The 15,420-nt window shown below is 35.0% G+C and overlaps 2 protein-coding genes across 2 annotated transcripts in view; both read right to left on the bottom strand.

Annotated features, from left to right (window-relative positions):
• Positions 1-11,089, bottom strand: part of stk10 (serine/threonine kinase 10) — a 56,602-nt gene extending 45,513 nt beyond the window's left edge. The window contains exon 1 of the mRNA XM_052103770.1: positions 10,657-11,089. Coding sequence (XP_051959730.1) covers positions 10,657-10,815 — 159 coding nt within the window. The 5' untranslated portion in view covers positions 10,816-11,089. The remainder of the gene's footprint in view (positions 1-10,656) is intronic.
• A 181-nt stretch (positions 11,090-11,270) lies between these two features.
• The window catches only part of zmp:0000001268 (CYTL1 domain-containing protein), a 4,583-nt gene continuing 433 nt past the window's right edge, over positions 11,271-15,420 (bottom strand). Inside the window, exons 3-4 of the mRNA XM_052103776.1 lie at positions 14,429-14,575; positions 11,271-12,096 (exon numbers count right to left, since the gene is read on the bottom strand). Of these exons, the coding sequence (XP_051959736.1) occupies positions 12,037-12,096; positions 14,429-14,575 (207 nt within the window). The 3' untranslated portion in view covers positions 11,271-12,036. The remainder of the gene's footprint in view (positions 12,097-14,428; positions 14,576-15,420) is intronic.

The raw sequence follows: 15,420 nt of genomic DNA, 5'->3' as shown, positions 1-15,420 counted from the left end.
TGAAGCAGGGCACTTGAAATTAGACACCGGTGTTAGACATAATTTAGCGCAGGTGTAAGCGCCCTTACAGCTTTTCTCTCCCGAACGGGCGCTTGACCACGCCCCCGCTGCCACACACGGCTTGTAATAAAACATTTGCAGTAAACAGTAGCCTACCAAGAAAGTCATTGGTCACTATCCTCCTCGTCCTGTGCACTGAAACCACTGAAGTCATCTTCTTTGGTGTCGGAGTTGAATAGCCTCAGACTTTAGTTGTCTTTTTAGAGTCAATTCCTCACGCTGCTGTTTCCAGCGTCTTATCATCACCTCATTAAGACCAAGCTCCCGTGCAGCAGCTTATTTTCCAACAGCCAGATCAATCGCCTTCAACTTGAAAGCAGCATCATATGCGTTTCTCCATGTCTTTGCCATGGTGAGGGTGACAAAATGACTACCGTAATCAGAATGATGGGAAGTTTGAGCATGCTCGATTTAATCTAAACAGTAAACAAAAAAAGTTGTTTTGACCTTAACCCGTTCGGCAATTTCATTGGTCTAATGAAAGCTTCACGCCGCCAAAAAACTGAGCACGTCACAGAATGTTTTTTTTTTTATTTATTTTTTTTATATAAAATTTGACAGCGGGAAAAATCCATATATTAGCCGCGTCATTGTATAAGCCGGGAGGTTCAAAGCGTGGGAAAAAAGTTGCGGCTTATAGTCCGGAAATTACGGTAGTAAGAAACTCATAATGTAGGTAAATCTGACACAACATGAAGGCAGCAAGACAAATTTTCCTCCAGTTGATGATGTTACTAGTAATTAGAGAGAAGTCGGTGGCAGCGCTTTTTTTTTTTTTTGTTCCCGAGTTTTGCATGCCCAATTCCCAATGCGTCCTCAGTTGCCTCCGCATCTGAGAAAATCAATCCGTGCATCTTATCACATGGCTTGTTGAGCACATTACTGCGGAGACGTAGTACATGTGGAGGCTTCACACTATTCTCTGCGGCATCCACACACAAGTCACCACATGCCCCACCGAAAGTGTGAGGAGGTTACCCCATGTGGCTCTACCCTCCCTAGCAACCGGGTCAATTTTGTTGCTTAGGAGACCTGACTGGAGTCACTCAGCACATCCTGGATTCGAACTCACAACTCTAGGTGTGGTAGTCAGCGTCTTTACACGCCAAGATACCCAGGCCCCCTGGTGGCGGCGCTTTAATAAAATTGAGTTTCCAACTTGCAAGTTTGAAAAGTCGTAAACTTTATTTACTAGAAAGTAACTCATAATTATGGTAATTCCGACATGACATGAACGTAGCAAGAGGAAGTCATGATTAGTTCATGATTATTTGATTGGACGTCGTTGAACGACGTTGATCGGAAAGTCGTTTAACAAAATTGTGTAGTCGACTAGTCAGTCGGTTTTACACGTACATCCTTTTCTCTAAAATTAACGCCATTTTTCAGTTTAGAGGTAATATGAAAACAAGACCCGTTGGGAAATACCGGTAAATCAGCTCTGGCAATTTCCTGGAACAATGTGTTGAAGCACTACCAGAAAAGTTCTGATTTGATACTATGTGTGAAGGAAGCAGTAAGATGAACAGTTTGAACAAGTATGACATCAGGTTGCGCGGATGTCAGAAATCTGCTTAGGGTCAGTCACAAAGTTCTGACGGAGATGACGCAAATACTCCATGCCGTTTAACGCCTGTGACTCAGGAGTAAAAAATGCTGCAAAATTTGACAGATAGTAAGAGTAAAGCGCTTCTCTTCATCCGAGTGAATCTTAAAACAAAAACCCTAAAAAGCCTTTGAGTTTCATGCCATTTTGGTCACCAAACGTGAATGGTAGCAAAACACATAAAAAGACTGAAAGCTGTTGCATGTGACAATATGGCAATATTACTAAAATTTCATAGGTTTCATTTATGAAAATCAGTTTTAAAGTTGTAGAAGGATAAAAATAAATTGTAAGTAACCTTCAATAAATATTTAGGCAATAACTAGGCCTTGGACTCTTTATTCACTATCTTGAGTTAATAGTGAATAGGGTCCATTTGGTATCATGTGACCACAAAAATTTAATGACCAAATGAAACTATTTCTAAAGAATAACACGGCAAATACAAACACACTTGTGTACACACTTCTCCCTGTATAAAAGTTCAATACAGTAGCTTAAATCTTTTCAATGAGATGGGTGGAAATAATGAAACTAACAATACTATTGGGCAGGAAAAAACAATGAGCACCATTCTAGATCCATAGACTGTGATCTTAGAATAAGTATTTGATCTTGGTGTGGTTTAGCTCATGTGTGCATAGATCGGTGGAGAATATGTTCATCTCCACCCATAAAGGAGACATTCTTATCAGTGTGAACCCAAAACCACTGAAAGCTGTTGATTAGCAGACTTGTACTATACCAGAAACATGTGACTTCAACACGCAATTTCGTCTGAAGAGCACACTATGATCTTCACACACACAGAGCTGCAGGTCAAAGCTGACCTCGGCATTCAGGTGCAACAGGTTGTCATTCGCAAAGTGCCCATGGGCATGTACACATGTTCCATCAATAATTGACAGTTTAAGAGCTACTCCACGTTAACACAACAAGAGGCCTTAATATGTCTGCAGAAATCTAAGAAAGGAATTGCTTGGACACAACTGGCATAATTTATGGCTTAATTGCATGAAATTAGTTTTGTTGACAAATATAAATTGTGCCTGAATATGATTATTATTCATTTACAATACTAAAGTTTTCTTTTTTTTAAAGCAGGGTTGCCAAATCTTACACATTTGGCATGAGACACTTACTTTCATGCTGTCTCACGCTTCCCACATGAATCTCACTCCAAAAAACATGACAACAAATCTTGCACACAGAATTTTCCCATCAGTGCGTGACTTGAATTTGCAGGCTGCCCAAGCAAATTTACCACCGCAACATTCACCATTGTGCTCCAGAGATAACCAGATAATATAACCAGAGCTCTGGGATAGCCCAAACAGAGCGGAACAATTGCGCGACTCAACAAGCCTTCACAAGATATCTCAGCAGAGACCACAACATTTTGCAATGCAACAAATTTTAATTCTACAGAAAAAAGTCAAACCTCTCAAACTGCTAGACAACCTTAACATCATTAACACCACTGATGAGGCTTTTTAAAATACACATCATCACCATTTCAAAAAATGGATCATGTTTATTCTGTAGTAACAATATGAAATTGTAACTAGAAAATAATTGCCATTTAATTAAGTTTAGTTTGATTTTACCAAAGCATGTGAAAAAAGAAAAGTCAAATTCAAAATCCAAATGTAAACATGAAAATGCAATTACATAAAAAAAAAATTGCAATTATGTAACCAAACAACTTGAGCTTGTGGATGACAGTGTACCTCAGCCACCAATGAGGAACATTTGACTGATGATTAGATCTGGTTATGGTGTTCAAAAATTTATATAGTACTAGGGCTGGTCCATTAATCAAATTTTCTTTCTGATTAAGATTTTGGCCTCCAACGATTATGAAAACAAGATAATCGAGATAAAGCGATTATTGTGCCGCATTCCGTTTCGCAGTGAAACACCCCGGTGTTATATCTTTAAAGCACCCTTTATTAAAGTTCAAATAATAAGGAAGCGGGTAATGAAAATAAACTCCAAAACTGGCATTTCTCTGTGCGGTCAGCGCCGCGTCTTTGAGTTGTGTGAAGTGACCAGGGAAGACACTGGCTGATGCACACTCTGGTGCGGAGACGCTAATCACTCGCGCATTTTGCTGCAGCTAGATTATAACTTGATGGCTCGTGACATAGTGAATCATAATACATGTCATGTTAAAGGTCTTGGCCCATTATACACTGGAACAAATTACATTTTGAATAGTCTTTTTTGAAAATGAATAATGATCATGAAAAAATAACCGCCTATTTTTGTGATAGGCTGTGTCATTTATTAGAAAGTTAATATTCTTATTATTTCGCTGTTTAAAGTAATCCAGAGCACGTCATTTTATAATTCGCTAGTGATCCAACAGCTGCACCCTGTTTGACTGACAGGTGGCGTATGTGTGCATGCCAAGCATGTGCGTGTTCTGAAAATGCTCACACTAATGCGCACCTGAACAGTCAAATACCGCCAAAATGTCCGACTTGTAAGGTATTCATGTAAACACAGAGAGTGATATCTAAAGTGAAAAAGCAGATTTGTATTAAAATGTCGGACTTGTAAGTATAAATGTAAGCTAATAGACCTGCTGCTGTCTAATGTGTCATTTTAATAATCAAACAACAATAACAAGAAAACACTCACTGCTCTTGACGGAGTAACTTTAGTAGCTTTAAAAGGTATGAATGTATTATAATCATACAGTGAAGAACAGTAGTAGTTTTATGTTGCATTTCATTCTGAGTGTTTACTTGAATACTTGAAACTGCTATTAAAACTTAAAAAAAAAAGAAAAAAAAAAGCACTGTATTTTCTTAATTTGTTCAATTATTTTTAATCTACATCTATTCATTGCCGTTTTTTATTGTTATTTTATTACTGACTGTTTACTAGTATTGAATAATGAAGAACTTGAAACCATTCTTCCATAATTAACATATTAGTTAGTGTTATTATTTGTTGTGGTTTTGAAGCTGGTATTGAGAATTGTCAAATTTCACTAGCGACTTCTGAAATTGTGATGATGTATATCCATTATGTACATTGTAGATCTCGTTGCAATAACATGATGAATAAGTAGATCTGATTCCACAGAACTATGATCACTCCTGCTGTTAATGATGACGATGGAGGTTTTACTTTATTTGACTACCATACGTAACATAACATAACATAATTCTCATATGACAATAGTCTCCTCCCCTACCCAGTTAAGTTTACATTTCAAGTTCAAGGAAATTCACTGGTTTTTTTAAAGTTCAATACATGCATGATTTTTTCAAAGTCAATGAATAATCAAGTTAAATAATTGTCTCAATATTGACCAAAATAATCATGATTAGGATTTTTTTTCCATAATCGAACAGCTTTATATAGTAGTATCAAATACACGCCCTATGTCCAGGGCTGCATTCAGGTACCGTGGGGCCCCAGGTCTCGAACTATTCGCCCGTGCATTAAAGGCGGCCAAGACCAAAATCTCACTCCAACCAGGTAACCAAAGTTGGCAACCCTGTTAAAGAATGTGTTTGAGTGGTCTAGTAAAGGAAGCAGCCAACAAGTGTCCAGCGTAAAGGAGAACTATTTCAATACCATTTAATTTAATGTTATTGGTTAAACAAATTTTTGTTCACTTCATAACTCTCATAACTTCAATGTGTTTTTTAGTTTCATAGTTTTGATTACTTTGTATTTATTATTATTTTAGGTGCTAACGGACCATCTTATAAATACTAGAGGTCGACTGATTGTGGATTTTGCCGATACCGATAACCAAGGTGGTTGAAAGACGATAACAGATTAATCTGCCAATAGTTTTTTTTTTTTTTAATCAATTAATAGAATGATACAACATTTCATAGTCTTTCCTTACTATGAAGTGCACAGAAATTGAGGCTACAAGGGTCCAAAATAAAAATAAAAATAATAAAAATCCAAAAGTAGTTTATTGTGCAACCATCTGGTGCATTTAACTACTAACACGGGACTTTTAACTACTAACAAGACTGAAAAACACCAGGAACTTGGGTCCATTGTAAGGCTTGTTATGCAAATAGATATGCTTTTTATAGCCTAACATTCACCTGTTTTGTATATACATAAGAGCCATCAAAGTTAACGCGTTAACACATGCAATTAATTTAAAGTGTTTAACACATACATTTTCCTTAATCACGATTAACACATTTGCGATGTGTCCGCACGCAGTCAATACATGACGTAAAAGCACAACACACACAATAGCAACTACGTATCAATGATCAAGTGATGGGAAACAAAGCTCTTAATGCTATTTTATGTCCACAACAAGCCCAGATGGGACTTGTGACAGAAATCAAGTACTTTGCAGCCTCTGTAAGGCACAATTTAAACACCATAGAAGTGCCTCAAGTCTTAGCTAATCGAAAAAACACAGAATTAAACATTTTTTGTCTACAAGCGCTTTTCATGTGGAGTTTATGCCATGTTTTGCGATTACATTTTTTAAACTACTGACAGCACTATAATATATATTATACATACATACACACATATTTTCTTTTTACTAGATAATGTTTATTGATGAGGAGTACAATTCAAAAACAACTATTCGCAGAGATTTTTGCCAATAACAGATAGTTCAAAAAAGCAGCTATTGGCACTGATTATTCTGTTAAAACCCTTTTTATATCTGCTTACAGCTATATTTATTATTACCATTATTCTCTGCAAAAACTAATCATGGAGACTAAAACCTAAGGCCTACTCAGTCCCAGATAACCAAGGTGATAGAACAATCAAATCAAATTATAGACCCATTAGTATACTTCCAATAATTTCTAAAATTACAGAAAAGATTGTTTGTGATCAGCTAGTCTCTCATCTAAATTAAGGTGAATTTACTTTGCACCTAATGCAGTTTGGCTTCCGAAAGCATCACTCGACAGAAACAGCAAATAGTTTTTTTTGTGGAACAAATCAAAAGTCAAATTGATAAAGGCGGTGTCGTCGGAGCTGTGTTTTTAGATTTTGAGAAGGCATTTGATACTGTTAATCACAACGTTTTACTATCGAAACTTTCTCAATTTAATTTATCCATTAATACCATGACCTGGATGGAATCCTATTTGAAAAACAGAAAACAGTGTACAAGAGTGGGTGATAAGTGTTCCTCATTTGCCAACTGTATTTCAGGGGTCCCTCAAGGGTCTATTTTAGGACCTCTTTTATTCTGCATATATATAAATAATCTCCCTCAAGCATGACCAGATGTTAACATCCAAATGTATGCTGATGACACTGTGATTTTTACCCACCCAAGATCTAAAGAACACGCTGCAGCCAAACTGACAGCTTCGATGAGTAAGGTGTCGGATTGGCTGGCAAATTCATGTTTGACCCTTAATCCAAGTAAAACCGTTTGCATGTATTTTACAGCAAGGACTAATAATTCAGTTAATCCTGATATTTTAAGTAACGGTGAAGTAATTACATCTGTGACACATGTTAAATATTTAGGCATCATAATTGACACAAATTTGACCTTCAAAAAACAAGTTAGTAATGTCATCAAGACTTAAATTTAATCTAAAAAATGTTAAGAGTATTAGACATAATTTGTCACTGTCTGCTGCAAAACTTTTTGTACACACAATGATTTTTCCCCATTTCTCTTACTGTATAACAACCTGGTCACTGTTAGCTAACTCTGGTGCAACTGTTTAAATTGTGCGCTGTCCCTGTCAAATAAAAGTTTAAAAAAAAAAAAAAAAAAAAGATAACTGATCATCAGGCGAGGAAGTTTGAGGTGTTGTTTCTTTGTGTCAGACACTTTTACAAATCAAGACACCTTAGTAATAATTGAACACATCTGGATTTGATTTATTATACTAAGTCAACAAATGTGTACCAAAGTCAAAAACAGTGAACAATGCACCAGTGGGCTACTACACATACAAGGCAGGACCATTTTCAAAACTACAAAGGACCAGGGCCATAATGCAATTTTATTTTTGCTTAATTCGTGTTTATTTAACAGCAAATGCTACAATTTATTCTCATTAAAGCAATCTATCTCCTGTTGTTCTAAATGACGGCACACTAGGCAGTAGAAAAGGGCACATTTTTTGTCCTCATTATGATCTCTGTGCAGAATTACTCATAACAATCTTGACACATTTCCTCTCTATAGATGACTGTGAGGTCCCACAGCAAAACAGGAAGCCCACAGATATCCCCCCCTCATGTCTTCCTTTAGCAGCACAATACTGATTTTGTCATTTCAGACATTTTACAATTCTGATTACCTCTTTTTTCCACTAGCACAAGGAGAATCTCTAGAAGTGTTTGTTATTTGGTCAAATGTGGTGTTAAATGTCATCCAGGCAGGCTGATTTGGCATTTATATTTTTAAGTTTAAAAAAATTTAAGTTTTGACTATAGTACAATGAATTCTCTCTCCCCAGTAACTTATTTGTAAGTGGCTTCTCATAAATCGCACTAATAAAATGTGCTTTAATAGTATCTGTGAGGAGCCTTATGCCACATCCTTACACATTTGAAATGTTTAATACAGCTCAGTGAGCAAAAAACACTGTCCTGGCAGTCTGCAGAGCACTCGAGAGATTTCCTTTAAGAAATTACATCAGCTAGATGAAAACACAACATTGAATTAAATCAGATTGCCCACAGCAAAGTCCACGGTAGTTCTTCTTGTAGCATCAGTAATGAAGAAGTGAATGTCATAAAACCTATCAAGAACATGTTTCACCCAAAAATCAAAACGGAAAGAAATAATTTCTTATATTTCTTTAATTGCGATTTTATTTTGCTTTTGATGTTATTTTCAAGACACAAGACATTTTCTTCCCAAATTCTCATTAGTGTAATGCAAAAAAAATAGCCATATATTATTTAAATTGTAAAGTATATTTCACTTAGGGGTGTACTCACTTTTGTTGCCAGCGGTTTAGACATTAATGGCTGTGTGTTGAGTTATTTTGAGGGGACAGCAAATTTACACTGTTATACAAGCTGTACACTCACTACTTTACATTGTAGCAAAGTGTCATTTCTTCAGTGTTGTCACTTGAAAAGATATAATCAAATATTTACCAAAATGTAAGGGGTGTACTCACTTTTGTGAGATACTCTATATATAAAAATAATAATTCCCTCGTTAAAATGTGACTCACTCGGTTACAGGGTCATTCTGTGTCAACTTAACCAGAGGTCCCATGCTCTAACAATCATTTATGTAGTTCCAAAATAAAATTAATGTTACAATATTACATGCCATGGAACAATAATCATAGAAATTCCAACGAATTCGAGATTCTGACATTTAATTTATTGACATAAAAACAAAGTACTTTTCTAATATTCAACATTATCATTACTTGAGACCTTTGTTTTGTTGGACAAGAATATTAGCTTCATAGTATGTGACCCACGTTTGGTTTTCGACCATTGAAAATTAGTCAAATTAAACTATTTTCGGATGGAGCAACATTAACTCTGTGAGCCTTAGAAATTAAGATACAAAAAGGAATGTTTGTTCTGAACCCACATTTAAAAGGATAGCAGAATATCTTTAATACTTCTAGAGAAATAGGCACTCCAACTTTGGACAAACAGTGTTTGTTTGTTTTCCTCTCCAAATCTTGGACTCACACCACTGGCATGTAATGCAACAAGGGGTTCTCAAGTGAACTGATTTTAGTAATAAACCTACCAATCTGTGTAAAAATAAAATAATGATGATGCCACCTTTCTAAAGTTATTATTTGGCCTGTGGTTCTGCTCCAAAAATCACCGGCGAAAATGGCTATTTTGCCCAACCTCCTCTACAAAATACTGGATTACTATTGATCCATGGCATTTAATATTTTGCCTTTTGTCATCATTTTCATTTATCTTTCTTCAGAAAGTGTTAATTTCAGCTGAAGACATTTCAAAAAGAATCTGGTTGATTTGACATGGAATAAACCTAGAGTATTATTTCTTCACCTCACTATGAAAGTGAGTTAAAGTTGTATTTAACCCCAGTCAACCCAGTCTCTCGGGGTCAAAGGGTTACAGTGACCCTTGATGTCATGGGTCATTTGAACTGCCCCAGAGTTCACCACAGATTCTGCTAGGGACAAAAGACAAATTCAGCGTTTCCTACACGAATGCTCCTCTCCGCCTACCGAAACTGCAGCACATTCCAGCATCTTCCTACACAGTGACTGTAAGCAGGGCAACAGGGTGAACAGTAGTAGCACCTTAAGGGATAAATTACTTCATGCCACTACAATGCATATCACTATACGTGTCAGTACAGGAGTTGCACAATAAAATATTGAGTCAGGTGTGCTTCATTTCTTTCTCATAGTTGTATCACACTTAACACACACATTTTTCTAAGTGTAAAGTGTATGAACATAATCTAGGATTTCTATACATGTTTTGGCACTTCAATTTGAGAATATCACTTTAATGTAAATAATAGAGCCTAACCCAACTTATTAATCATCTTATGACATGCATACATGAATCACAGTGTAGATAGTTCTGACAGTTAATAATAAACTTGTTTTACGTATCTGGTGATTCGTTTTAAAAAGATCAACAGTATAGTGCGCACAAAAACGCTTTTTGTTTCACTTTATATGAATTGTTTTTGGCATAAACTCTAGTAATCATGACCACAAACAGGACATTTGTCAAATCGTACTATGCGGAAGGCTTATCTAATTAATATTAATTATGCAACATGACGTTTGACCTGATGGCCTAACTGATTGGCTGAAAGGTAGACAATAATAAGCGAGTGCTAAACAGCTTAGCGAATGAAGGAATCGTACTCTAGCGAAGGCTTGGCTGATGTATATTAATCAGCTTAAGCTGTTGGAAGGTTAAGAAAAACGTCGGCATGACAATATTAATATTCATGTCCTTCTCCCTCGCCATAGTACAGTTTGCCGTTTCGCTGCCAGTCCAACAGGTTTTAAAACATATGAACTCACCTTATAGACTTTACCGAAAGCCCCATCGCCCAGTTCCCCGATAATTTCCCACATGTCGTTCGGGTTAACATCCCGGCGAACGTGCTCATATTGCTTGACTTTCTTCTTCATATCAATAGTAGGAAGTCGAAGAATCTTGCTGAATTTTGCAAAAGCCATTTTAACTTATATAGATAGGTGGCTTAAGTGCTAAAAAAAACACACAAAAAAAAACAGATAATGTGTAGATGATTACTCAGAAGACTTCAGGAAAAAATAAAAGCGAAAACTGAGTTGAAACTATACAATGCTCCACAGAAAGTAGACATCTTCAGCATTTGAGAAAATAAACGATCTCAGATTTCCAAAGGTTTATTCCACTGCATTTGGTCAATGCGTACTGTCCAGAGTGAAACACGTTTGACTCATGTTCTCATTCACACGAGCCTGTTATCACCTGTAACTCTCTGCTGCTGTGACTTTAAGAAGCACACAGAGACACGCCCACGTCACTCTCCTGCATGGCTATGGGATTTGTAGTTTGTAAAGTTTACAGATAAGCTTCAAGCAGACCAAGTTCAACCAGAAAACGTATTTATTGCAATGAATCATATTTAATATGTGTTTAATAATGAGTTTATATAATCTGCTAAAGACGCACAGAAAACAAGAAGGTACAGATCTAAACTCTGGAAAAGAGTTTAATTTTGAAGAATATCTGTTGCACACAAACTCCACTTAGTGGTTATATATGGTACCATTAATGTTACATTTACAGTATTTATTATTTTTAGGTCAATATTATACATCCTAAACATGTTATACATACATTAATTATTTTGAAACTTCTGACTAATTAATAAAAACAGTAAAGATAAAAAATACAAAAAATACAAAGAATAAAGATGTAGCATAACATCAAGGAAAGCATTATAGACAGTTGACATGACATGTCAAGCAGTGACCTGCAGTGTAACATGCTATACTTCATCTGAAACTATTTAAAAACTAAATTGTTCCTCTTAGTGTGAATGTATATAAGGAATATACATATGTAAGGTCAAGTGTGCATGACAGATTTTCTAAGTTTTATTTAATTACTAAAATGAACAATAGTAACAGTATAATCAGCATAATATTGTTGGAAAATAAAACATTCATGTTCATTATCATCTACGCTTGTACAGAATATAGAAAAAAAGGCAATATAGAGTGCTTGATTATTTGTTATATTTGATCAACACACAACTCTAAATGCGGAAATAATAAAAATAGTGCCATATAATCATAGAGCACATATCAGCGCCCACCTATAGATTATGAATAGCAACTGTTTCTATTATGAGTGAAGGCTTTATATGATTTTTGTTCAAACTCCCTTCAGTGATGTATGACATGAGTTCAGCCTCTCCATCCTCTGTGCTCTAATGCTGCACAGTTATCACGGGTGAAAACCAACTCCTACAACACATAAACAACATTTAAGAGAAAATTATGTTTACAGTGAGTAAGCTGTTTGGGTAAATCTCATAAAAACACTCAAGAAATTTTAAGAAAAATTATGGAAAAAAATCTGACAAAATAAGAAATTATATTTTTGCCGAAGAAAATGGTGTATTTATACATACATTTTATATTTGTAGAACTGCCTTAAATTAATGCCGATAACATAATAATAATAGTAATAAATATAGCTGCAAGCAGCAAATAGCAGGCCAGGCAACAAAACTGCATTCACTGCACCACACTTAGAAGGACACAAAGAACACATAAACTGAATACGACATGCAAAACAAATTAACACCACTTGGCAAGTTGCCACAGGGCAGGATCGAACCTGTACCTAGTTGCTTCACATTTTTGTGCACGATTCAATGCACCATACTGCCACAATCTTTCAGCAAAGATGAAAATCTAAATTCTGTCATTTCTGTGTGGCTTGGGCAGAAGATATTCTGGAAATTTTGTAGGAGTAGCAAAAATAAATAAATAAATATATATATATATATATATATATATATATATATATATATATATATATATATATATATACACCACAATCCAACATGGTGGCCACTGTAATAGGTGGAGTTCTAATGTAAGTGGTGCATTAAAATCACCATGAGGAGAGTTATCAGAAGTAAGAATTTTGTTTCTAGACCAAACAGTTCAAAAGTTAGAATCAAAAGAAAAGGAATTTCTTTTTAAGTTCTGGTGGTGGCACTATATAGTTTGGCATGGGGACCCCATACCTGGTCTCAGGGCTGTTCATAACAACACTATTAGTGTGACAAATATGATAATTTTCCTATGTATATTTCAAAGTGGTGCATTAAACTCCCATTGAGGAGAAGAAGGATGAACAACAATAAGAATACCTGCAAGCAGAAATGATCGGGGACAAACCCTGCATCTATTCAGTAAGCACAATACAAAGACCTTCAGTACAATAGAAATTCAGCTGTAATACAGGTCTAGGTGGGGATCAAAGCCACGACCTTTGCAACTGTAGTCCAAAAGTGTACATACTGCGCCATTCAGTTGACATGTTCAACAATGGCAGAGACATCGTAAGGTTTGATTCAGCACACAAAAGTGTTGGCTGTCTTTTAACTATAGGTGGCGCTGTCTCCAAACTGTTCAGGTAACTCCAGGACACGATGTCAATGATCCATACAAATTTTCTTTTAAATCTGTCACATACATCAATTGATAAATCATCATTCATGATGATACATACATTTTTAATATAATTAAAAATGGAGGAGAAGCAACATGACCGATGTTATAACTGATTTTAGGACATACGGTTCCAAAGTAATGGGTAAAAATAGCCATTTTTGGCATTTCATGACCCGTAAGTGCCGCTGTCACCAAACTTTGCATGTACCCTTAATGCTGCGTTCTATTCAAAGTTAGATGGGGGATACTCCTTGATATCGCTGATTTCCGACCATAAATGCATTACATTGCCAGATGCTCGGAAGATGACGTGTAAGGAAACAAAACTGAAACGGTCTCGTTAGCTTAGCAAGGTGTTCAATTGTCACCGGAGATGTCTCCTAGCAACCCAATTGATAAACAATGCTGCAATTTTAATATAATGTAATATTGGAACTTTGCCTCACTGATCGATATTATTTATTAAAAGAGAATGTTTATCAGTAACTTTGTACATCTCTCTGGTGCCGACGTTGCAGCTATATCTCCGCGAAGATGAAGATTTCTGCACGAGTTTCCAAGTTGGACGTATGACTTCAAGTGGCGTTCCATTGCACTTTTCCTAGTAGGAATTTGTCAATTCTGACTTTCCGAGTTGAATGGAATGCAGCATTAGATCATGGTCATGATAAAGCAAACCAAGTTTAGTTTCGATAGGATAAAGCGTTGTCAATACAGCCTCACGTCCTGTTTCACATCCACCGCGTTCATTTTGCATTGCTGTAACTTTTAAACAAAGGCAAAAATCTAAATTCTGTATCTGTAAAACTATGGTGAGAAAATCATAATCTGCATCAAAAACATGGTTACTACAATTTTACTAGTGAAATTCCTACAACACATAAACAAAGTTTTAAAGAAACAGGCACACTACAAATGATCAATTGCATGTCTCAATAAAAATAAATAAATCAATCAATCAATTGGGTAAACATAATGGTATAGTAGGTAAATATTAGGAGATATAATGGCTTTATCAAGGGCTGATTGTAGAGACCTTCAATTGAAAAAAGAAAAAATTATATTTAGTATATTTAGGTTCCTATGGTATAGAAATAAATGTATGTCCTACCCCATGACATTTTTGTGATATGATGATGTAGAGTTGTCGGATCATAGCAGCGAGTGCCTGCACTTTCCTGGTGTATGCACATCGCCGTTCTCTCAGGCCACCCAGCATAGACAGATACGAGTTCATAGTGGACATCACACAAGCATTCTGTCATCACACAGAATATGACAATCAATCATTTCTTCAGCAGACAAATAACCTTAAGATCATGTCATGTTTAAAGTGGGTTAGCTGTTAGGGTAAATATCATGGGAACTGTCAAGAAATGTCATATTTCACCTCAAAATCAAAGAAAAAAAATTATAATAATAAAATAAAACAGAATTATTCCAAAATAAAATGACAGAAGTATTTATACATCATGGAAAATGTGTTATACTGCCTTTAAATTATTCTGACTTTAATAATAACAATAATAATAACAATAATAATAATAATAACAATACAAATAATAATAATAATACAAATAATAATAACAGTAATACAAATACAAATACTACTACTAATAATAATACTACTAATAATACAAATAATAATAATAATAGTAATACAAATAATACTACTAATAATAATACAAATAATAATAGTAATAGTAATACAAATAATAATAATAGTAATACAAATAATAATAATAATAATACTAATAATAATGATAATACAAATAATAATAATGATGCAAATAATAATAATAATTATTGCATACAGACAGGATCATTTTAATTACTGTCACAATGCAATTTATATATATATATATTTTTTTTAGATAGAAAATAAAAATCTTAATGGTCCCTGAATAGGCTTGGTTTATTAAAATTGATTTTTGTATTTTATTTAGTTTTTGATTTATTCCTTATTTCTATTCTTATTTCTATTATTAAATGTTTTTTTGTATATAAATTATTAACTAAAATATAACCTGTTAACTAAAAGTTTCACCCATTTTATTTCACAACATCTGAACAAGAAACATTATTTTACACCACAAGCAAGCT

This window comes from Xyrauchen texanus, chromosome 34, assembly GCF_025860055.1.
Source record: "Xyrauchen texanus isolate HMW12.3.18 chromosome 34, RBS_HiC_50CHRs, whole genome shotgun sequence".
Taxonomy (NCBI): domain Eukaryota; kingdom Metazoa; phylum Chordata; class Actinopteri; order Cypriniformes; family Catostomidae; genus Xyrauchen; species Xyrauchen texanus.
Note: the sequence above shows the minus strand (reverse complement) of the source record. Positions and strands in the feature narration are given on the sequence as shown.